Source organism: Nelumbo lutea, chromosome 8, assembly GCF_056320005.1.
Source record: "Nelumbo lutea isolate HS-2025 chromosome 8, American lotus-T2T, whole genome shotgun sequence".
In the NCBI taxonomy this organism is placed as follows: Eukaryota; Viridiplantae; Streptophyta; class Magnoliopsida; order Proteales; family Nelumbonaceae; genus Nelumbo; species Nelumbo lutea.
The window spans coordinates 45,280,639-45,305,781 of record NC_142691.1 but is presented as its reverse complement, the minus strand read 5'-3'; the positions used below and the strand labels follow the sequence as shown (position 1 = coordinate 45,305,781).

The following is a 25,143-nucleotide window of genomic DNA, read 5'->3' as shown; positions in this document are numbered from 1 at the left end:
CCTATGAAATGTATCAATGGATTTTAGGGTTTTATCTCAAGTTCCATTTGAGTGTTGGATTAGGAAACCTTGTGATCCCCATATATCTCAAATTAAGACTTACACAAGTCTAAAAATATAGAAGAGAGTTCTCTATGTTGAGTTAAATGAGTCAATTAAGACATATTTGAAGTAGAAATTGAATCCTACTCTTGAAAGGGCTTAAGACTGTAGGGAGAACCTGTATACACCCAAGATGCTCCTCTAAGGCTTAGGGAAAGCAAGGGAGGACGTTTAGTGACTTTGTATGTTGAGACACTATCAACCAAGGTCTTAGATCATTTGACCCCAAATTGGATTTGAACACCAAAGGAGATCTTTACACTTGTGGAGCCACATGGAGGTATTCTGCAATATTTATAGATTAAATTGTTTGACATCCCAGGGTTAGGAGTTTTGCTTTAAAAGAATAAATTGCATTCCCTTTAGAAAGAAAACTTTGAAAACCACTGTTTTTTTTTTTTTTGATGAATAACTTTGAAAGCCACTGTTCACCACTTTCTCTAGGAATTCTGTTACTACCTCTTTAAAATCTTTTTTAAGATAATCTTACTGTATTGACCATAAACAACAATTCCCAGAATTATGAACTCGTAACAGTTGTAGTCTTTGTAGACTGCATGTGGGGAATTGGCACTTCATAGACTTGACTCGATCCATCATGTGATGGACTTGCAACTAGCTTTTGGCTTACGGATGCAAGAAATAGAATTTGGGTAACCGTGGATTAACAAACAACCTGTCTGGCCCATTCTTCACGTCCAGTCCTTTTTAGATAATTCTGTACCACCACCACACCGTTGAAATCTGTTTGCATAATACAAGTCACAATCAAATCACCGTGAGACCAGAAGAATCTCCAAAATGTGAAAAGTTGAGAACTGAATGAACCAATATTTTTGTGTGTACATTATCAATGAAACATTTTCAATAATGTAAGTTGAGATTCTAAGAAGGGTTTTGCTTCATTCACTCCATCGTTATCCTCATCTTAGGTCATGGTCATGCTAGGGCTTCCAAGCAAGCCCATTCAATGTGTCAACTTTTGCATATTTATACATGTATAAACTAAATGTATGTACCACACTAGTTTATACATATACAAGCATAAATTTAAATATATGCTGATAGTTTAAGCAAATCTTTCTTCTATGGAATCATAGAATGTATAATACATATGCATTAGAACTTTAGAAGACCAGGTTTAAAGGGTATTTTTACCAAACTGTGTGTCACAAGTTAACTAGAGTTTACAAGAATACAAGCTGTATCAAAAGTCTTCTACTGCCGCTATTAATCAGAGACAAAGTAGGAAAGTTTACCTATTTCTGCTTTAAATCTAAAGAATCCAGGCCCAATCACCTCACTTTTGCAATCATAAAGAGCATCCACAACCTGCAATGGAGAAATATTAGTTGATCTTGTAAAATTAATCAACAAAGCAAGAGTAAATAGAACTATGAGTAAGAATCTCACTGGATCATTTTTCAGAAAGCGAAGAACCCTTTCCATATCATAATCATCAATTGCTCTACCAATTAAAGCATGTCGATTCCTCTGAATGAGAAAAATAGCAACCTGCAATGCAATTTGAGTTCATACACACACAAACAATTTCAATATTGTTTTTTATAATAAACAATTTTAATTAAAATGAGAATATTTTGCAAATGTATATCAATAGTTGGGAGAAAAAGCAGGGAAATATTCAAGGAAATTCTGGCAGTGCTGAAAGTACAAAATCAAACACTCAAGACCCATGAAACTACAAAGAATCATGTTTAACAAGAGACCATTAGGGGGATAAAATAAGATTTTCCCCACCAACTAGAACTAGAAGATAATGAGTCATTACACTTTAATTTCATTTCTTTATACCAATAGTTATAGACAAGAAAATTGCAATTCAAATAAGTAGAGGCCACCTATAGGAGAAAAGAAAGAAGCAAAGAAACACTTCAGGACAGATAATGATACCATTCCAAGTATGTTTCCAACAACAATAGATCCTATGGGGTCATAAATTGCATTTCCTGTAGTATTGACAGCCACCAATGATGCTGCAGCAATAGCAAGCCCAGTCACTGCAGCACCATCCTGCAAAATCAAGATCAATATAGTAATCAAAGCCAAATACATTCTAAGCAATAACATGACTAGGAGGAACATAATTGATGAACCAGAAGCAATAGACTCGTCACAATAAAGCATTATATATCAACTAAGCCAACTAATTTAAAGAAGGACATATTTTGACTCCATTCTTAACATCAGGAATAACCACAGGAATCCAAGATTTGGAAGCAAAGCAACAGTAAACTGTATCTTGCAAGAAGAAATAATATAAAAGCTAAGTAGTATAATAGAAAAGAAGATGATTAGGGTTGCTGGACGAAACAAGGAAGCAAGAACTTCAATAAATTCAAGAATGCCATGTTCAATTCTATAGATGACTGACTACAAATGGATTCTCAAACCCATGTATATGAACTCAGTAGAAATCTGCAGAATTAAAAAACTATGAAAGAAAAAACGTTGTGGTCCCCACTTCCTATCTAATAGTTAAAATAAAACAACTGCTCCTAAAACAACACAAAACTGACTAAATCTTCAACACTCCCCCTCAACTTGGGAGTAAATGTCACACATTCCCAACTTGTGTAAATTATGTTCAAGCTTCTTCTTTGCAACCCCTTTAGTGAGGGCATCAGCCAACTACAACTCTAAAGAGACATGAGACAAGCAAACTTCTCCAGTTGTTGTCCTTTCTCTTATGAAGTGTTTATCAACTTCAATGTGTTTTGTCCTGTCATGCTGGATTGGATTGTGGGCAATATTGATTGCAGCCTGATTGTTACAGTATAGCATCATAGATTCCTTTGCTTTTACCCCAATCTCGCTCAATAAGGATCTAACACAAAGTAGTACTGAGACACCATGAGCTATGGATTTATATTCAGCCTCTGCACTTGACCTAACCACAACTGCCTGTTTTTTACTCTTCCATGAGATCAAGTTTCCACCTACAAAGGTACATACTCCTGATGTAGATCTCCTGTCATCTAAACAGCCTGCCCAGTTTGCACCTGTATAAGATTCCAGCTTCAGATTTTCATGATCTGAGAAAAAGATACCTCTGTTGGGGTGCTTCTTCATGTATGCAAGTATTCTCTCAATAGCTTCCCAGTGTTGAACCCGAGGTGCATGCATGTACTAACTCACAACACTGACGGCATAGGAAATATCTAGGCATGTCATATACAAATATAGCAGTCAGCCCACCATTCTTTGATATCTCCCCACATCCTTTACCAACTCACCATCTACAACACTAATTCTATGATTTGGATCAATAGGAGTGTCAGCTAGTTTGGTTCCCAACTTCCCAGTCTCCCGTAGTAGGTCTAGTACATACTTTCTCTGTGAAATGAAGATCCCATGCTTGGATCTTGCAACCTCAATCCCCATGAAGTATTTGAACTCACCAAAATCTTTGATCTCAAATTCTTGCTACAATGATTTTTTGAGGGCATCAATCTCCTTTAGATCATTTCCATAACCATTATATTATCCACATACACAATCAGAATTGACACAAGTGCATCGCTCCTTTCACAAAGAGGGTGTGATCAGACTGGGTTTGTGTGTACCCAAAACGGATAAGTGCCCCTCTGAACCTGTCAAACCAAGCCCTAGGTGGTTGTTTTAGGCCATACAATGATTTTCTCAATTTACAAACCTTTCATTTACCAACTTTTTCATAAAAACATATTGGAATGTTCATATATACCTCCTCCTACGAATCACCATTGAGGAATGCATTTTTAACATCAAGCTAAAATAGGGGCCATGAATAATAGGTGGCTGCTAAAGACGAGCATAAGGACTGAACTCATCTTAGCAACCGGTGCAAAGGTTTCTAGATAATCAATGTCATAGGTCTGAGTATACCCTTTTGCAACCAACCTTGCCTTGTACCTATCTTTCCTGCCATCGGCCCTGTACTTCACAGTGAACACCCATCTACATCCGACTATCTCCTTGTCTAGAGGAAGATCAACTATTTCCCAAGTTTTGTTTTTAACCAAAGCTTCAATCTCTTCTTGCATTGTTGTTTTCCACTCAGGTTTGGAGAGAGCCTCAGTAACATTCCTAGGTATAGACAAAGAATCCATGGAAAAAAGGAAAGCTCGATAAGAGGGTGATAAGGCACTGTAGGAGAGATGGTGTGAAATGCAATGGGCTATACACTTTCTCTTCCCTTTGCAAAGTGCAATGGGAAGATCAAAGTCAATGGGATTAGCTGCAACAATAGTGTTAGGTACAAGAACATTATCATCGGAAAAAATAACAAGCTCAGACTCAAGGGGAATACCTGGAACTGTATCTACTAAATCTGGAGCCTTAAAAGGAATGATGGAGAGTGGTGCAGGTTCTACTGGTTGAGCATGTGTGGAGTCAGCCATCGTCTGGCGGCACTGATAGTGTTGTGAGGCTGCCCGTAATGGCTTAAGTAATGGAACTGATGGAGGTGTTGATAGAAAAACTGGGGGCACAAAGGAAACGGGAAGAGGAACAGATTGTGAGTTCTCCTCCCCAAACTCCCCTTGAGGAGAATCACTCGAGAAAAAGAAGGTAGACTCAAAAAAAGTAACATCCATAGTAACAAATTTGCTCCTTGACACAAAGTCATAACAACAATACCCTTTTTGGTCTTGAGCACACCCAAGGAAAATACATTTCTTGGCCTTATGATCCAATTTCTTGAGTTGGGGGCCAAGAATGTGAACAAAGGAAACACACCCAAAAACCCTCAAAGGTATGTGAAACATCTCCCCATCTGGAAAAAGAAGACTGAATGGTACCTTAAACCCCAAGGTAAATGAAGGAACACGGTTAATCAAATGTACAGCTATAAAAACTACATCTCCCCATAAATGAATAGGAACTGAATCATACACCACAAAACTTCCTGCCACCTCCACAATGTGTCTATTTTTTCTCCCTATTACTCCATTCTATTGCAGTGTATATGCACAACTACTCTGATGGATTATACCATGTTCCAAAAAATATGTGATGATGTCCTTCTCAAAATACTCTCTGTCATTATCTGATCTAAAGGCCTTAGTTCTCACTCCAAATTGTGTGAGAACCATCTGATAGAACTATCGTACCAAGTTAGGAACCTCATCATGGGATCTCATCAAATATGTCCAAGAATGTCGTGTATAATCATCCACAAACAAGAGGAAATAATGGTAGCCACCCATGGAAGGAGTATGATATGATCCCCATACATTAGTGTGAACAACATCAAAAGCAAAAGCACTTCTTTTATTACTTGGATTAAAAGAATGTCTACAATGTTTTCCCAACTGATAATTCTCGCACTCTACGGTAGATAATTGGACTGACTCAAACAACTTTGGAAAAATGAATTTTAATGAACTAAAAGAAAGATGACCCAATCGTTTATGCCAGATCATAACCTGACTTACTGGCTTTCATCCAAAAGGTAGACTCCATTCAACTCACGACCACTCCCAATAATCTTCTTTGACTCCAGATCCTACAAAAACACAATTACCAGGAAGGTCACTGAACAATTCAAATTTTTTGTCAAAGAACTAACAGAAAGAAGGTTGGTATGAAGTCTAGGGACATGTAAGACAGAAGATAAAGTAATGCCATTGGTCACTCTAATTGTCCCCTTCCCAGCAATGGGAATATGTGAACCATATGCAGCACAACTGATAAGAACTGAAAAGAGTAGGTAAATTAGTCATGTGCTCAGATGCTCCTGAGTCTATAATCCAAGGAGGTCCCTCCTTACCTGAAGTGGATGCAAAATTTGCATTTGCATATGAACTACCTGTATAAGCAAAAGAAGTGGTGTAGTTGACTCTTGTACTCTGTTAACCATCTGAAGGGCTAGAACTAGTTACATCTTTCTTACTCATAAACTGTCCAAACCTCTCCAATTATGTTCCAACTGTTGCTACTGTAATGGGCTTCCAATCAGTTTGGGAAGGGGGGCCGAAGAGTCTCTTGTAGTGGCCACATTTGCATTTCCCTTCTTGTTCTTGATCCGAGTAGGTATTATATGTGGATGGAGCTTCCAGCAAGTGTCTCCGGTATGCTTAGGCTTCTTACAATAATCACACACCAAGTCATTCTTATCCTCCCTCTTAGTCTCACTGCTCCCCCTGTCTCCATTTGGCTTAGGTATGGTTGTACTAACCATAGCAAACTAGTCAATCCCAGGCTGTCTCAGCATGGCATTCCTCCTGCTCTCCTCTCTAGAAACAAAGGCATAGGCTTGAGAGAGTGTCACACTCTCTCTAGAAAGGATATGCTGCCTAGCAATGTCAGATTCAGGGTTTAACCCTACCAAGAACTCAAAAGCCCTATTTTTCTCAACTAGTTTCTGATAGGTTACTGCATCATTTACAACTCTGGCTACATTCTACTTCTGAGAATAGGTTTCAGCCACTCCATCCCAAACAATGATTTAAAAGGTGTGCCTAGGCACATAGGCAAGGCGTATTTTGGAGTATGTGCCTCGCCCAAGTCCTAGGTGCACTCCTTTCAAAAGGCATGCACCTTGTGCGCCTAGGCATGCACCTTTTTAAAATTTTGCGCTTTTTACCTCTTTTTGAGTCTAATGGCTGGGTCGAGGGCTCCACCCCTGGACCCCCAACCACGCCCCTCAAGGCAAGCCCGAGCAAGTCTATGTTAGGGTTTGAAATTCTTATTCGCTCGCTCACCGAAGCTCCAAGAACCCCCTATTTGCTAATGTTGTTCATTCATTCATTCCAATAAAATATCTTCGTAAAAGGCAAATAAAGTTATAAAATCATTATTTTTCATGTGAGAAATAAGAATTTCAAACCCTAACATAGACTTGTTCAGGCTTGCGCCGAGGGGTATGGTACAAAGGCAACTCATGTAATCAAGAATGCAATATGTTTTACATCACATTAGCTACTTGAAGCAATGCAATTAAGGAACAAAAGAGATTATGGGTTTTACATGCTTGGAAATGCTTTATATTTTAATTTTTCATTTGAATACGCTTTACATGTTATGTTTATGTATTTAATTTTAGATAGTTGGTTTTTTAAAACATTTATTTTAAAATTTGTGATTATATTTTTTATTAACATTATGTTCAATTTTTTTGAATTTTTTGCATTTTTTAAAGCGAGCACCTCGCCTTGCGCCTTGCGCTTTGCGCCTTGCGCTTTTAAAACACTGATCCCAAATTTCCTTTGCAGTATTAGCCCATAGAAAACTTTTACCAATGTGAGGTAACATAGAATTATACAGCCAAGACATTACCATGTAATTCTCTTATACCCATCGAGAAGAATTTGTATCAGGTTTCTTCTCCTCCCCAGTGATGTACCCTAATTTTCCATGGGCACCAATAGCCATCTTGGCTGGTTGTGCCCATTCTAAATAATTTGTACCATCAATCTTCACTATAGTAATGATTCCAAACCCAAAAATATCACTACTACCTCCAATGCCCGATCCCATGGTACCAGTGGATTTCAACTTGGTACTCCAACTCTCCAACTTACTTCAAACAATTCAACAGTAAAAACAAAAAAAAAAAAGGTTGAGAGCCTCCAAGAGCAATTCGATCTCACACACGAAGGAGCAAACCCTTCCAGAAGAAGAAAACCCTATCCGGAGAGAAATCTCTCTCCTCCCACTGTTTTCCATGATAGAGAAAAGTGAATAGGACACTCTAGGAGGCCCAAAAAACTCCAGAAACCTAACCGCCCCCTACAAAAAACAAGATAAATCCAATGATACCTGAGCGCCCAAGATCAGATAAAAAATCAAGAGTCCAGCTTTTCTAGGACTCTTCCACGTACTCCAGTTCTTCATGATTTTGATGCCAAAAAGTAGATCACCTTCCTGATGACTAGATCCCACCAAAAAATCCAAGAACTGGGCAATTTGTAATAGATCAATCAGCCCTTTATCACCTCATGTAGTCAGCTGATCTAGGGCTACATGAGAAAACTCCAAGAACCCTAGCCGAAGCTCTGATACCAAGTAGAAATCTGTTGAATTAAAAAACTACGAAAGAAAAAAAAAAGTATTTTCTTGAAGAAGAGAAGAAGAGAACTTGAGAAAGAAAAGAGAGCTATGTCTTGTCGCCCCCTTCACTTAATAATTATATTAGAAATTAAAGAAGAGTACAATTACTAATATGCCCTTATAGGGCGGCAAACACTAAAAAGCACATAAAATACTTAAATAAATAATAAATAATGGACCCAACATAACTGTTGTGTTCCCCACTTCATATTTAACAGTTAACATAAAACAACTACTCCTAAAACAACACAAAACTGACTAAATCTTCAATAAACTACCTACGAAGACTCTAGGCTTACATCAATTTCCTTTGTGTTACCCAAGTTTAAATAAACTCCTTCCGGCCAAGAATTTTATATAAAACACCACAAAACTTATCCCAACGACTTGACTATTGACTTCACTTCCCAAGACATTAATTGATTATAAGAGGCCTGAGAGGTGACGGTGAAGTTTCTGATGCCCCCCTTACAATGGCAGAGGTCCAAGAGATGACAGTCAGAGTGCTTCCAAAGTTTTCCACACAGGGAAATGCAAAGAGTCTGGCAACTGTATATCTACAACAAAGGGCAGCATAGTGCACGAGGCTCCCACCAATGCAGGATCTGGGGAGGGACAGATGTACACAGCCTTCCCCCTGTACATACAGAGCCTTGAACCATTGACCATTCATTATACAAATAACACTAGGGCCAGAAATGAAATCATTAGAAGGAATTTAGGTGTAACTCCAACAAGTGATAAAATGAGATAAAGTAGATCAGAATGGTTTGGTGCACCTGAAGAGGAAGTGATTTTTTGCAAGTTGATGGGGCATTAAACAGAACGGAATGGAAAAACAGGATTCATATAGCCAACCCCATATAGTTAGGATAAGGCTTGATGATGATTGTGATGATAAATTTAAATAATTTATATAAATAAAATATAAAATATTTGTTATATTTATATATATACATATATTGCCTAAAACAATTAGTCACTCGAATTAGAATTGAATTGAATATTCAATTATTTAGTCAAATTCAATGGTGGCTGTCCCTCTCCCTGGATTGAAGTTTCAGGTTCAGAAAAAATGGCAGGGCCCTTTGAAATGATGTTCTTACCCACTTTGACAAGTTCCAAGTGGAAAAGCATGACATTTGTTATCATTAGAAAATTTACCTCCGTCATAACAGCAACAGATGTGGGATCATGTCCACGCCATACATAGTCCCACACCTTCAATCCCTCTGCAGCTGCACCTTTCCTTACAGCATGTATAGCGACAACAAGAGAAGCACCTAAGAGGAAAACCAGAATTAAAGGAACATTGGAGCCATGCAAATACTAAAAAACATAATTCAGATATATACCTTCTATGATGAACGAACCACCAATTACGAAAGCAGCATACTGAATATTGCTAGGGGGCTAATCAAGACATGCTTATATAAATCAGTGGATATCAATAACAGGTGAGAAGGCGTTCACGAAGAACCATGATTAAGAAGTAGAGGCTTGAACAACTGCAAATTTAGCAACAAAATTTGTAGAGCATACATTAAAGTGAATCCAGTAGGACTCTTACCTGTGATGTCCACAAGTTCTGGAACCCATGAACAATTGTGGCACCAGAACCAAGGCAGAAAATACCAACAGCAGATATCAAGGACCAAACAAATCTTTCTTTGGAATAACCATAACTGTCAAAAAAATGTTAATAAGCAACTAAGCACCTTCATGAAACACAGAATAAATCGTGTTACAGACAGAAAACTATGAAAGTACAAATAAAGTGCCAATTCTTAATCCAATCTGCCATGTTTCAAAAATCAACTGCTTCTATGGGCCTAGGTGATCATATTTGAATCCTATTTTGTTAGAAAGTCAGAAACCATATGTACTACATAGGTATTTCTGTTTGTCTAAGGTATTATCTGTAATATTTAGAGGCCAATATATCAGCTTCTCTCTATGTCATGTAAGCTACAGAGATACTTTTGTCTGTCAGTCTAAAGTATTATCTATAATATTTAGAGGCCAACATGATTCAGTCTCTCCTCTTTCTAAACACACTTCTATTTATGCTTCTATATTCTCCAGAGCAAATCTGATCCAGTATAGGTCAATATGGGTTTGGCTCAACCTGAACCCAACCCAATCGGACTAAATAAAATGGGATAATGAACCTGATCCAACCCAGCCCAGAAATAGTGCGCCCGTACTCAATCAAGGCTATATGTACAAATGTTCCAATGCTATAAATGTCAATGGGTCAGGTTTGCCATGGGTTGGCATCAATCTGAACCCAATCCCTACATGTAGCCAACCAGATAGTTGGATTAAGGTTGAATTGACTTGAGTTGAGTTGTAGACAAGCCTGCAATGATTCTAACACCTTATTATAGAGGATAGAGCCTTGATTTCTAGGATGGACAAGTTGAGATTGTCAAAAACCAGGACTCTTTTGACCCCCCATCCACCCTATAAGTGAGAAAGGTCATACTGTTGAGCATTATGCGTAGACCCTTTTGATCTTGTCATCAATCAAAATAAAGTAAATGCAAAACAATTTAGATTACAATTGAATATTAAGCATTCGAGTGCACGGAAAGAGAGAGCATGTTGGATATGTTAGGCTCAGGATAAAAGACTTACGGATGCAGAGCATCTGGTGCACGCCTTGAGCTACTCAGACCATAAGCAAGAAGAGCCTACAGGCATTAACAGGATTAATTCTTTAAAGCTTGAAAAGAGATAAAACAATCAATGTCAATTTTTATTGCATAAAAAATACTAAAATAAAGACATTAAGTTACACAAGTAATAATTGCAAGTTTTCAACAAAAGGAGCTCCACCACACAAGATGGGCTTTGAATGCCCCAGTGACAAGTAACAAAATACCTGATTTGCAAAATCTGCAGCAGAATGCACAACTTCAGCTAACATAACATGACTGGAAGTTGCTAACCAGACCCCAAATTTGAGAGAGAAAACAAGGAAGTTGCACCATAATGCTGTAGTAACTGCTCGCTGACTGGAATAAGCATTTATACAAAATTAGGTACAACAAAAAGAAGACAAGAAAGGTTGCTTTACTTGGGGCAAATAGAACCTAGAAGTTGCATCTGAAAATTCTGAACAATACAGGTGCATATCAAATATCAAAATAGCTTAAGCAAATCAAAAATCAAGATACTGGATTATCATAGAGCACAAGTTGAGTTAAGCTGCAGATCTACCACTATTGCTTTTAGTTTGAGTAGCAAAGTTTCTTTCCAACAAGGTCAAATGCTCAATGAACAAACGCCCAAAGAAAAAAACAAAAAAAAAACAAGAAATATCAGACACTTGACAACAAAAGAAACTGAAATAAAAATTGCAATGGAGAAAAGTGGGTTGACAGTGGCTGTAGAATAATTCAGAATTTCCTTTTTTTTTTTTTTGATAGATAAGCATAATTCAGAATTTCATAAAGCCAATACCAGCAAGGAAAGAGTAATGCGGTGTAAAATGGGGAATGAAGATAAAAAATCAGGACTACAGTTTTATTGGTCATGTTGACAACATATAATGCTAAATAGGTTCAATTGAGAAACTGGGTGAAGGAATAAAAGGACCACTTGGTGAGATGGGAGGTAGTGTGTAGGAGCAAGAACCAAGGTAGAGTGGGAATTAGTGATTTGGGAACATTGAATGAAGCACCACTGGGAAAATGGTTGTGGAGGTTACCTCTTGATAATGAGAATTTGTGGCATAAAGTAGTGGTAAGCATTCACAGGATGTTGGATAACGGTTGGAATGCTGGTTCATCACATCAAGCTACCTTGGACTTCCCCTGGAAGGTTATCCATGGTATTCTTTCAAAATTTCTAAATTTTGTCAGATATGATGTTTGTTTTGAGAATAAAATTCTTTTTTGAGAAGACCTATGGATGGGTAATTCTACTCTTAAAGACCTTTTCCCTCCCTGTATTTTACTTGCAACCTTAAAAGAGAACCAATTCCAAAATTTGTATCCTCCTCTTCACCTAAGGGCTTTGATTAGGATTTGGGTTTTTGAAGAGGTTTGACGGACTGTGGAGGTCTTAATGTGATCAATCTGTTGCAAGTCCCCAATGATGTTTACCTGGACCCCTCTAAACTGGATAAGCATATTTGGACTCCTTTGGACTCCCCATCCATTGGATTCTTTTTCATGTGTCTCCCTCTACAAGGCTCCAGGTCCTCCCTTTTCCCTCAGTTGTCCTTCCCTGTCAAAGAAGTTTAAAGCAAGCCTGTTCCTCCTAAAGTCAGGACCCCCTGCTGGAAGGTGTATCATGAGAAGATCAACACTTAGGACACATTACAAAGAATAATACTAAATTCATGTTTATCCCCAAATTGATGCACACATTGTAAGGCCAATGGCAAGACTTGTTAATCTCCTGTCCATTATTTGCTTATATCTAGAAAATGTTCTTCTCATTCTTTAGTTGCAAGTGGACTATGCCTACAGGTATGGCCAAGTCGTTTTGAGCAGAAACCTTCACATTTTTTTTGATAGATGACAGAAAGTATTTCATTAATATAAACAAGAATATACAGAGAATTACAACTGGGGTACGAGTACCCCTAAAAACAGATAAAACAACTAAGCCCAAGACAATCACTCCTTACCCATCCTTTACCCACAGGAGAAGGTGAACACTTGCTCCCTAAAGTAACTGAGGCCAAAATAATTGCTCCCTTTCAATGCCTTGCTAGAGAATCTGCCATCCCATTAGCAGCACTTGGAACCCACTGAAAAGCTATTGTTACACCTCTTAGATGCCACTTGATCTTCTTTACCATATCTTGGTAAGTCCAGGGCTGCCTTATCAAAGGAGTACTCACTAAGTTGCATCAACCACTTGACTAATCTTCCTGACAGAGGTGGCCTGTCTATAAAGTATTTTATAAGATCACTTTTGACTATGAGCAAGACCTTGTGACCTAAGAGGTAGTGCGGCTAGAGATTAAACTTCTAGGCTGCAAAGACAAGGGAGAGGTATTGTTGCTCCATAGGGGAGTAGTTTCTCAAAGCATCCATGAACACACAACTAGCATAATAGATAGGTCTCTCTTTCCCATCATGCCTATGTAAGAGCATAGACATGCTCAACACCACTAGCTTGCTACAGTACCTTGTGACTCTCAATCTTGGGCATGCAAAGCCAGCATTGTGAGACCTGCTAGATGCAGTCATGCTCTCCAAAACAAACCTTGCTTCTTGACACACAATGACACAACAATCTCAGCAAAACATAGGATGGTGACACGTTGTGAGATCAAAAAAGCCGCGTTGGTCAGTACCAAATTCTCTCATGTTTTCACTCACAGCTTCTTAATCTGATTTGGCATAACTAAGGAACTTTCTCCAATTGAATACTCTAGAATGCCATCCTAGGTTGTATGCAAGTTGCATGGCAGTGTTAGGGTACTGCCCAACACAGGCTCCTCTTCGAGGGAGAAGCTACCTCCTAGAAAAGTGGTCAGTCATTTTCTAGAGAAGCTCTAGTCAGTTGGATTGGGCTACCTATGGAAGAAGCCACATGGGAACCTTGTACTGACTTAGCACTCCAGTTTCCACACCTGGACCTCAAGGACGAAGACAATTTCAAGGAGAGGGGAGCTGTTAGGGACCCAAAAAGAATGAACAATAGGCTGAAGGTATATTCTAGAAGAAAAAGGAAGAAACCAACTTAGGGACAGCTCAGTACAACTAACCAAGAACCAGTTGGCAACTAATCAAAATTCAGTTACAAGGAACAGATCAAGATATCAAGGGGCAAGTGGTTAGCTGTAATAAAATGTCACATGACTATTACAGATATATAAAAATAGGTCTTGTACTCTGAGAATAATAAGAAAGAAGTTTACTGAATCCCATCTCTCTCTCTCTCAAGAGGAGCCTGTATTGGGCAGTACCCCAACACTGCCATGCAACTTGCATACAACCTAGGATGGGATTCTAGAATATTCTATTGGAGAAAGTTCCTTAGTTAAGCCAAATCAGCATAAGAAGCTGAGTGAAAACATGAGAGAATTTGGTACTGACCAACATGGCTTTTTTTATCTCACCACGTGACTAGGTGTTCTCATCTTTAAAAATCCAAGCTACGGGGTATTCACCTGAGTAGTTTGGGAAATTGAGTTTGGTCGTTCTCATGGATGCTCTTGAGTCTCATTTATTAACTTTTGATTCTCGACTGGCTTCTTCATTCTCATTCTCATGGTTTCCTTCCAATGAATTTTTCTCCAACTGAGCCATTATCGCCGCTAGCAATTGTTTGATTTCTTGCTAATCGCCCATCAGTGATTTAAAAGGCGCACCTAGGCGCAGAGGCGAGAAGCATTCCAGACTAGGTGCCTCGCATGGGTCAAGGCGACCAGACTTTAGAAAGGCACTCACCTCGACGCCTAAGGCGTGCGCCTCAGGCAAGGCACCAGGTGTCCCAGGCAAGCACCTATTTAAGCTGTCCATTGTTTTTTTTATTTATTTTTAAATTTAACATTATATATCATTATAATTGTACATGAATGGTTTGTTTGCTTTTATGTATCAAATATCATATATTGTATGTCAAAGTTTGAAAGAGAGAAAAACATGCCATATCGAGAGACAAAAAACTTGACATGCAAGGCTTTCAACAAGGAAACCAAACATCTCAAACTCTCAGACTCTCACAGTCTCAGTCAAACGGCAAGTTCAGCCTCCAGATTCTTCTTCTTCGATCATCAGGTTCAGGCCATCTCTCACTGTTAGATGAACGGCAAGTGCAGCCTCCAGGATTCTTATTCTTCAATCATCAGGTTCAGGCCTTCAGCAGTTTGGCACAAACAAGGTACTTCTTCTTCTTCTTCTTCTTTTCGTGCTTTCCATTTTTTTCTGTTTTGACAGTAAAACAGGGGTTCTGCCCCTTGTTCCTTTCTTGTTTTGACATTGAAAGCAGGGGCTCCACCCCCTTCTTCTTTCCTTCACTGTTTTACACTAAAACAGGGACTCCGCCCAACCTTTTTATCCAACATTTGATTTAGCTTTTTACATTAAAAGCAGGGGCTCCACAGTCCACCCTGTCAATGTTTTTACACCCCCACTATCACAATGTTTTCATTTAAAAACAGTAAAACAGGGCTCTGCCCCATTCTTTTTTTTTTTTTGGGTTTTCAGTTTTTCTTTATTTCTTTCTTCCCCATTTTCTTCTTCTTCTTCTTCTCTTTTTTTTTTCTAAATTTTTTTACACGAAAACAGGGCTCTATCCCAGAAGTGGATGGAGTAACTGCGAATGGATCGTTTCAAATATTCCTGAACTTCGATTTCGGTTCAGTTTTGTTGCATATTATTTTCTGAACTTCTGGTTACAAATTGAAGTATTGAATATTAATTTATTTTCAGTTCAGCTATGTTAGTCACTTAGTTAATTTGTTTTAGAGTTTTAGACTTTTAGTTTCATTCTATATTTTTATTTTTGATTGATTATTAAATATTAATTTAGTTTTCCTCTTTTTTTTTGTACAACTAGATATGGATAAAGGCAATACTTCTCGTGAAATTAGTAGGAAAGGTCCAGCATGGAAATACTGCTCTCTACAAGGCCCTAATAATACAAACTCAGTCACTTGCAAGTTCTATGGAAAAGTGACCAATGAAGGAATCACAGGGCAAAAGAGCACATTGTTGATGGTAAGAGGAATGTTAAAAAGAAATTTTGGCATATATGCAAAAGAAAAGAACGGTAAAAGAAAACATAGTGATGGAAGAAAGGGATAGGATCCCTGATTTTGATGATCATGAGAATATGATTGAAATTGAAAAAGATGATGATGTACAAGTTCATGGTGTTGGTGGTAGTTCTAATTCATGTCCTAGGCCTTTTACACTGTTAGATGAGAAGGAACAAAAAAGAATGAAGCAAACCACTATAAGTAAAACATATAATAAATAAGGGAGGTAACAAGTTTGTATACGTATTACTAAGTGGTTGTATCAAGCAGATATTCCCTTAAATACCATCTGCTTGAAAAGCTTTAAAGCTATGGTAAAAGCAATTGGACAATTTGGGCCTGGATTAAAGATCCCAAGCTACTATGAAGTGAAGGTTCCTTTCTTGAAAAAGGATGTTGATTACACGAAGACATTATTGCAACATCATAAGGAGGCATGGCCACAAGGGAAAAGTGGGAGTGTTCTCTAATGTTTGATGGATGGACCAATAGAAAGGATAGAAACCTAATCAATTTTTTGTCCATAGTTGTGTTGGAACAATGTTCATAGAAAGTATCGATGCATCAGGTGATATAAAAACAGTGGAGAAGTTGAATTTACTTGAGAAAATGATTGAGAGGATTCGTGAAAAGAATATCATTCAAGTGATTACCGATAATGCTTCAAACTATGTTTTAGCAGGTAAATTTTCTAACTTGTTTATTTTCTGTATGGTTTTTACTTAGTTTTTATTGTCTTGTTTCTTAAATTGTTATTTTTGTGTTATTAGGAAAATATTTGATGGCTAAATATCCTCATTTGACTTGGACACCGTGTGATGCCCATTGTATGGATCTCATTATGAAAGACATTGGCAAATTACCTATTGTCAAGAGGACTATTGAGAGGGCTATAGCACTAACAGGATACATATACAACCATCCGGGCCTGTTGAAGTTAATATGAAAGTTCACAAGTCAAAAGGAATTGATTCCAGCCAAAACCCGTTTTGCTACCTCCTATTTTACATTACAAAGCATTTTTAAGCAAAAGATGAACTTAAGGAAGATGTTCAATTCTATTGAGTGGAGTGATAGCAAGTGGGCGAAGGAAGCCAAGGGTAGAAGGGTTGTAGAGACAGAAATGATACCTTCATTTTGAAATAATATTGTATATATTCTTAAGGTGTGCAGCCCTCTTGTTCATGTCTTACGCTTGGAAGATCATGAAAACAAGCCAACTATGGGTTACATCTATGAGGTTAATAATAGGGCAAAGGAAGCAATTCAAAAGGCATTTGATGGTAAAAGGGAAAAGGTCTCAGAAATTTTTGAGATTATTGATCGGAGATGGGAGTGCCAACTCCACCAACCATTGCATGTGGCTGGTTTCTATTTGAATCCTCAATTTTATTATGATGATGCAGAAAGAATTGATTCAGGTGAAGAGATTATAAATGGCCTTCATAAAGTAATCCAGATGTTTGAAAGTGACAAGAACAAGCTGAATACAATCATTGATGAATTATCAAGGTATAAGAATGCAGAAGGGATTTTTGGTAATAACATGGCTATTTAGCAGAGAAAGAAAAAAGCACTAGGTAAATGTTCATATATAGACAATTAATATTTGTGTTTAGTACTTTAGTTATTTTAATAATTGCTAATTTTATTTAGTCAATTTGCTAATTTAGTTAATATTTATATTTTCAGCTGATTGGTGGACAGCATCTGGTGCTTCAGCTCCAAATCTACAAAAAATTGCCATCAAAATTCTAAGTTTAACATGCAGTGCATCTGGTTGCAAGCGGAACTGGAGTGTGTTTGAGCATGTATGCCTTTATTAAATTTACTTGTGTAATAATTTATCTTATATTTATATTTTACATTTAAATTTTAAATTTTTTAGTAATTCAATGCTATTTTATGAATTCACAAATTCATACTAAAAAGAGGAACCGCTTGGAACAAAAGTGATTAAATGATTCGATGTTTATTAAGTTCAACCAGATGTTGAAAGAGAGTTTTGATTCACGCAGTTACATTGATCCCATCTCTCTAAAAGATATTGATGAGAGCAATGATTGGTTATTGGGAGAGATGGATGGGGCTGAAGATGAATTGGTGTTTGAGGGTGATTCATTGACATGGGGAAATGTTGCTCATGCTTCTAGAGTTGAAGAGCCACTAAAATATACAAGAGCTAGGGGCTCAAGCTCAACTTCACAATTACAAGCCAAGTGGCCCAAGGCAACCAATTCCAAAAGACCTAGCACATCAAGTTCCCAACTTCATTTGGAAGATGAAGATGAATTTGACATAGGAGAAGAAACAGAAGAAGAGAATGTCGATGATTACAAATCATATTTGTTAAGGCAACGCCTAGGCGACAAGGCACCCTTGGAGGCTCACCTCGCCCAGTCGCCAAGCAGTTTTGTGAACTGGTTATAAAATACTTATATTTTTTTATTTTTTGACATTATAATTATAAAATAGACATTAGTAAACTAGAATATTCATTTTATGTGTTTATATACTAATTTCTTTTTATTATTTTATTAATTTGTAGGGTTTGATCAACGCAAACATTGCTAATTGCTGTATTGAACCCATGGTTCAAAGTATCGATACACCTTTGTGTATTGGCAGAGGTGTATCGATACTTATAACAATACTCCCCTTATTTTTTTTATTTCTTTGGTGTTCAATTTCATTTTTAAATATATCCATATATAATTTAAAAAAAGGGTCCCCAAAAACACCCGTAAACAGGTATTGGGACCCCAAAGATACGATACTATACACCCGATACAGGCGTATCTTATCGAAATTTTGATCCTTGATTGAACCCTCAAAATTTTCAAAACCTGAACCAATAAGCAAGGGAAGAAGTTAAAAATTTATCTAATCAACACATTTTCTTCTTTCCTATAACAAAAGTAGGGGTTCAGCCCCTATATTTTTTTAATTTTCTTTCCTTTGTTCTTTTTCTTCTCATAAAATGTTGATTTTGTAGACTTAAACATGAAATTTATACTTCTCTTATGAAAATTATGAATAATTATTAAGGAAATATGGTTATGGAACCTAGGGAACTACCCTAAGATATATGGTTTTACTTAAAAAAATCCATCGCCTAGGCGACTAGGCAACAAGGTGCTCCCCTGTCACCTAGCCTCGCCTTGGTGCCTTAAAAACTATGTTACAAATCTGATGAGTATGAAGATGATGATGTGGAATTTCTAAATGAAGAAAATAAAATTGATGATATGGAATTCCTCAATTTTATCAGACCTTTGGGCTTGGCTACTTTCGTTGTTTGGGAGTAGTTGGAGTCTACCAGCAAAAGTTCACATGCTCTTCAACCATTCTACCTTTTATTGGCCTACAAAAATAAGGAGAATTATGTGGAGATGTGCTCGTGTTGCCTTGATTTGGACTCTTTGGGAAGAAAAGAATGTTAGAATTTTTCAAGAAAAGGAAATGAGCAGTCAGGAATTGAAAGACTGCGTGTTAAATAGGGCAATACCTTGGCTAAAAACCTTGGAAATCTTCCATCAATTCTCCTTTAATGACTTTTGAAGAAATTGGTCAGCAGTAGCGAGGTGTTCATCCCTAAAGGACAAATCAATTACAAGTTGGTCTCCTCCATCCGAAGGCTCACTGAAGTTGAATTTTGATGGAAGTAGCATGGGTAATCCAGGATTATCTGGAATGGGAGGTGCTTTGAGAAATGAGAAGGGAGAGATTTTGTTGCTCTACTCAGGTCCCTTGGGAATTGGGGACTCCAACAGGGCAGAACTTTTAGTTGTTGTACAAGGGGCGCAATTTGCAAACCAGCTAGGGGTACAACACCTAACAATCGAGGGGGATTCCAAAGTGGTGGTGGGTTGGTTGAAAAATCCTGAAGAGGCTGTGTGGCGTTACAAGAATGAAATGAAGAAATTTAGTTGGTTGACAAGGAATATGTTGGTCACTGTATAGTGGGAGGGGAGATCAGCAAAACTTTGTCAGATGTGTTAGCTAAGCAAGGGGTAAATAGGGAAGAATTGTTTTGGGCTCAGTTGTGATTCTTGCTTTTCTTTCCTAGTTTACTTGTAAGATTCAAGGAGGGGCTGCAGCTCGCGCCTCTCCTTGGGATGTGGTATGAACTCACTCTAAATCTGCTTCTGAATTAATAAATTTATTATCATTCATCAAAAAAATCTTGGGGAAAGAAGAATCAAGAATGGATGAATGGTGTCAAAGGACATATGACAAAATGATTTTGAGATTTTGTATGGGCAGTAAACTTGCTTTTTGTATAGGTTGTGCTTTGTGAATGCTGATTGATGAAAGAACCTTTTTTTATATTAGAAAATTGATATTGGCATATTTAAATACTTAATATATAGCTTGTTAATTTTAATATTTTTCAAATCTGATTCCTTATTTGCTTATTACAGTAAATGATTAATTTTTATATTGATTTTGTTATGTGTGAGCCATGGAGAGGATGTCGATACCAAGAGGTAAGTGTCTTTTAACTTCTTTAATGCTGATTATTTAATGTTGTATAGGTTGTGCTCATAGTCATATTATTTAATTCTTTTATATTTTATATTGAATCATTGAATGCGTTATACTGTTCTGTTATTGCTTTTTTTTTTGTAGTCTCCTTTAATTATTTAATGCTGATTTCTTAATTCTGTAGATTGCTGATTGGATATTTTGCTGATTAACCAATTAAACTAATAATTGATTTTAGATTTGCTCATTGCTGATTGCATACTTTATCAGTTTATCACTTTATCTCTAATTTTTATTTCTATAGACTCAAGATTGATGATTGCATTTTTTCCTGATTAACTTTAGATTGCTGATTTCATACTTTACCTAATGTATAATAATCTAAGTATCTAACCAATTGAACTAATAATTAACTTTGTTTTTGAAATTTTCCTGATTTCTTAGAATTTCTACATGTTTTTTCTATTTTTTTAATTTTGTGCACCTTTTTGAAAAAGGTGTGCACCTCGCTTTGCGCCTTTCGCTTTTAAAACACTGCACCCATGACTTTGTGTATTTGAATCTCCATGCGATCTACTCGTTCGTCGAAGAAAGTAAGAAAACAGAGAGAGAGAGAGAGAGAGAGAGAGAAAAGGGATCTGGTAAACTTCTTTCTTATTATTTTTCTTTTTTTATCAATAGCACTTTCATTAATTCATCAATAGAAGATTTACAAAAGGAAGATAAACTTCTTTCTTATTATTTTTCTTTTTTTATCAATAGCACTTTCATTAATTCATCAATAGAAGATTTACAAAAGGAAGACAAACACGCTTATCTTCCAAGAGCAACAAAGAACCTCAAGAAAAGGAAAAAAGAAAGAGAAAAGAAAGAAAACACACTAAAGTTATAGCTTGGCCCAAAAAAGTGAACCCCTTTCTTCCCCTTGTTTAGCTAAACCGTCAACTAGGGAATTAGTCAATCTTTTAACCCAATGTATCTTAACTTCCATCTCCCGCACCAGCCACTTGAATTTCCTCTTCTCATTATTGTACTTCCATAAGCCATTGTGATCTTTAAGCAGCCACCCTATCACCACCTCTGAATCCCCTTCAATTAAGAGTTTCCTGATGTTCAACTCCTTAGCTTTTTGGACTCCTTCCATAACTGCAAAGATCTCAGCTCTAAGGGAGTCACCCACTCCAATTGGGCCTGAGAACATGGTAGAAATGACCCAATTTCCATCCCTAAAAACACCCCCAATCCCCGATTGTCCCGGATTTCCCCTGCTACACCCATCAAAGTTTAGTTTCACGAATCCACTAGGTGGAGGGGTCCAAGCCACACTCATTACTGACTTAGTTTGTGTGCAACTTTCAATTCCACCCCACTTCCTCAACATGTCATCCACAGTGTAATCTGTGAAAAACTCCAAAGATTTCAGCCACTGTACCGCCCTAATATGAATGATAGGCCTCAGATCTGCTACTCCTCTTTGAGCTTCTGAGAATATCCTGGAGTTTCTTTCTTCCCAAAGTGTCCAGCATACTGCAGCCCTTAGTCCTCTCCACATTGTCCTTCCCCTTTTTATCCGCCACCTAAAAAAAGAAGGGGAAAAAAGGCCTTGCAAGTCTGATGGGGGGTTCCAGCAACAACCAAATAGGGACAAAGCCCATTCCCAAATTGACCTCGCAAAATGGCAAGACACCAGTAGGTGAAGACCAGTCTCCCCATCCGCTTTATAGAGAATACACCACAGAGGTGACAAACAAGTATTGGGCCTCTTCTTTTGGAGTAAATCACCAGTGTTGATTCTTTCCAAATAGACTTCCCAACAAAAACTACCAACCCTAGGAGGTATTGCTCTGCACCAAACCTCATCAACAAGAAAAGGAGGGAAGGTAGAACTGGTGGACTGACTTAAGACCTTGAAGAAAGAAGCACAAGTAAAAATGCCATTGGGAGAAGGTGTCCAAATTCTAGAGTCCGCCCTAGTGGGGTCTAAGACAACGCTATCAAGAGTTGCAATAAGGCTCAAAATAGTGTCAAAGTTTGAGTCCCTCAAATCCCTTCTTAGACCCAAGTTCCACCCAATCCCAGAAATGGAAGAGGACGGGGTGGTAAAAGACGAAATTGGTTCATTTTCCAAATCAGAAAGAGCAAACAATGAAGGAAACTGATCCTTTAGAGGGGCACTCCCCACCCAAGTTTGTTCCCAAAATTTTATGGAGTTACCGGAATTCAAATCATACCTGATATTAGGGGAGAAAATAGGAAGTAGGTCATGAATGGCTTTCCAAGGAGAATTGCTTGTGGTCCTAGCTCTGATTCCAGCGTCCCATCCATTATGCTCCAGCCCATGAATACTTGCCACTATTCTAGCCCAAAGCTTCTCCTTCTCCACTGGAAATCTCCACAACCACTTTCCCAACAGAGTCATATTCCTTCTCCTAATATTCCCAAGCCCCAAGCCACCACATGTCTTACTCCTACAAACTATCTCCCAGCTCACTCTATGATCCCTCTTTTCCTCTCCCGGTTCCCACAAGAAATCTCTCATTAACTTCTCCAATCTATTAGCAACCTCCACTGGGATTTTAAACACCGACAGGAAAAAGATAGGTAAATTAGCAAGCATGGCCTTAATAAGAGTAATTCTCCCACCAAGAGAGAGGTAGTTCTTTTTCCATGACGCTAGTCTTTTTTCAAACCTTTCCACCACCGGCTTCCGAAAGCTCTCTCTCATGGGATTATCCCCTAAAGGCAACCCTAAGTAGTTCAAAGGCCAACCTGAGACTTCACACCCCAATACTTCAGCACTCTCCCTGATCTCTCCCTCCTCCAAATTCACCCCCACAATACAACTTTTCCCAAGGTTAACTTTCAAGTTGGATATTTGCTCAAACAGTTGTATCACCGACTTCAAATTCCTAATAAAGCTCACATTACTGCCTTCACAAAACAAAATCGTGTCGTCAGCAAACTGCAAGTGAGTAAGAGGGGTTTCTGCCCTCCCAACTCTCCAGCCTCTAATAAGCTCCCTAGAATCTGCTCTGTGAATCAATTTCCCCAAAACCTCTGCAATTAGAATGAACAAGAAAGGAGAAAGGGGGTCTCCTTGTCTTCTACCCCTACTGGCTAGAAAGAAGTCTACCACTGTCCCATTCACTAGCACTGAGTAATGACAATTCCGGACACAACCCATGATCCACTTACACCATCTAGCCCCGAACCCGAATTTAGTCAAAACTTTCCTAAAAAATTCCCAGTCCACCAAGTCATAAGCCTTTTCCAAGTCCAACTTACAAATCGCTCCCTTCTTCTTATCCCTCTTAAAGTTCTCCACACTCTCAATAGCAATTAAAATCTGATCAGTGATTTGTCTTCCATTCACAAAAGCTCCTTGGTAGTGTGCAACAATATCTGGCAAAACCTTCTTCAGCCTTAAAGATAGCACTTTTGCAATGATCTTATACAAGCTATTAACCAAGCTAATTGGCCTAAAATCCTTCGGGTGGGAAGCATCTTTCTTTTTTGTAATAGTCATGTGACATTTTATTATAACTAACCACTTTGCCCCTCGATTACTTGATTTTTTGCTTGTAACTGAATCTTGATTAGTTGCCAGCTGGCTCTTGGTTAGTTGTGTTGAGCTATCCCTGTGGCTGAGTTGGTTTCTTCCATTTTCTTCTAGAATATACCTCCAGCCTATTGTTCATTCTTTCTGGGTCCCTGAGAGGCAGCCTTTTCCCATAAATAGGACACTTGAACCCACTCTGGGGATTTTTTTCCAAGACATTCAATACTCGTTTCATATATCTTTGCCTATCCTAACACCCCTTTTCAAACATCTTTTTCCACCGACTCAAACCCCAAAGCTCGAAACCCTAGGTCAAAACCAATCCATTCCTGCCCAACTTTCAAAAGTTCATAGACCAAAGTCACTCCACAACAAGGTTCAAAATTTCGCAATGTATCGACTGATATGTATCGTTCCAACAAGGATCCAATATGTGGAATGCATGGAAATTATATATAGTGTTCATTTTCGTTTGTATCAATCTAAAACAGGCCAATACTCTAAGCGTATAAATGGATGCATAATGAATTTAAACCCTTCCCTCATTCTAATGTTTTTTTCATTAATTACTCTCTCTTTCTCTCCCTCTCTAATTAATTACCTTCCCTTTTCTAATTATCCTGCCACTCTAGTTGGAATTCTAAAGCTTGATAGAAGTAGACTGGTATATTTGCTAGAGTTGCTCTAATTAGGGTAATTCTCCCACCTATGGATAAATAATTCCTCTTCCAAAGTGCCAACGCCCTTGTAAACCTCTCCACCATTGGCTTCCAAAAGACTTCTAATCTTGGATTCCCTCCCAAAGGTAACCCTAAGTACTCCAATGGCCATTGATTGACCTCACACCCCACAAGCTCAGCTAGCTCTCTCAAACTTTCATCTTCCAAGTTAACCCATGTTATATAACTTTTTCCCCAATTTACCTTCAACTTGGAAAGCGATTCAAAGGAAGTAATGAGCTCACACAAATTCCTTATACTCTCTTGATTGCGTCCCTCACTGTCATGACTGTCACCTCAAGTCTTCCTATCCTCCATCCTTAAAAAGGTTTCTCTGATCAGCCTCCATAATCATCCCAGTTAGGACATCAGCAATTAAAGTGAAAAGGAAGGGGGAAAGGGGATCCCCTTGTCTCAGTCGTCTTTTTGCTGGAAAGTAATCTCTAGGCACACCATTAATCATGATCGAGTGCTGCACTGAACTAAGACAT

At 38.0% G+C, this 25,143-nt stretch overlaps 1 protein-coding gene across 2 annotated transcripts in view; it reads right to left on the bottom strand.

Annotated features, from left to right (window-relative positions):
- The window catches only part of LOC148843966 (Cation efflux family protein), a 43,787-nt gene that overhangs the window by 14,746 nt on the left and 3,898 nt on the right, over window positions 1-25,143 (bottom strand). Inside the window, exons 3-11 of one of the 2 annotated variants that reach the window (XM_088957643.1) lie at window positions 11,045-11,177; window positions 10,798-10,853; window positions 9,728-9,842; window positions 9,513-9,570; window positions 9,322-9,440; window positions 2,017-2,136; window positions 1,516-1,617; window positions 1,362-1,434; window positions 779-846 (exon numbers count right to left, since the gene is read on the bottom strand). In XM_088957643.1, coding sequence (XP_088813769.1) covers window positions 779-846; window positions 1,362-1,434; window positions 1,516-1,617; window positions 2,017-2,136; window positions 9,322-9,440; window positions 9,513-9,570; window positions 9,728-9,842; window positions 10,798-10,853; window positions 11,045-11,177 — 844 coding nt within the window. The remainder of the gene's footprint in view (window positions 1-778; window positions 847-1,361; window positions 1,435-1,515; window positions 1,618-2,016; window positions 2,137-9,321; window positions 9,441-9,512; window positions 9,571-9,727; window positions 9,843-10,797; window positions 10,854-11,044; window positions 11,178-25,143) is intronic. The other variant, XM_088957644.1, reaches the window with a different exon arrangement.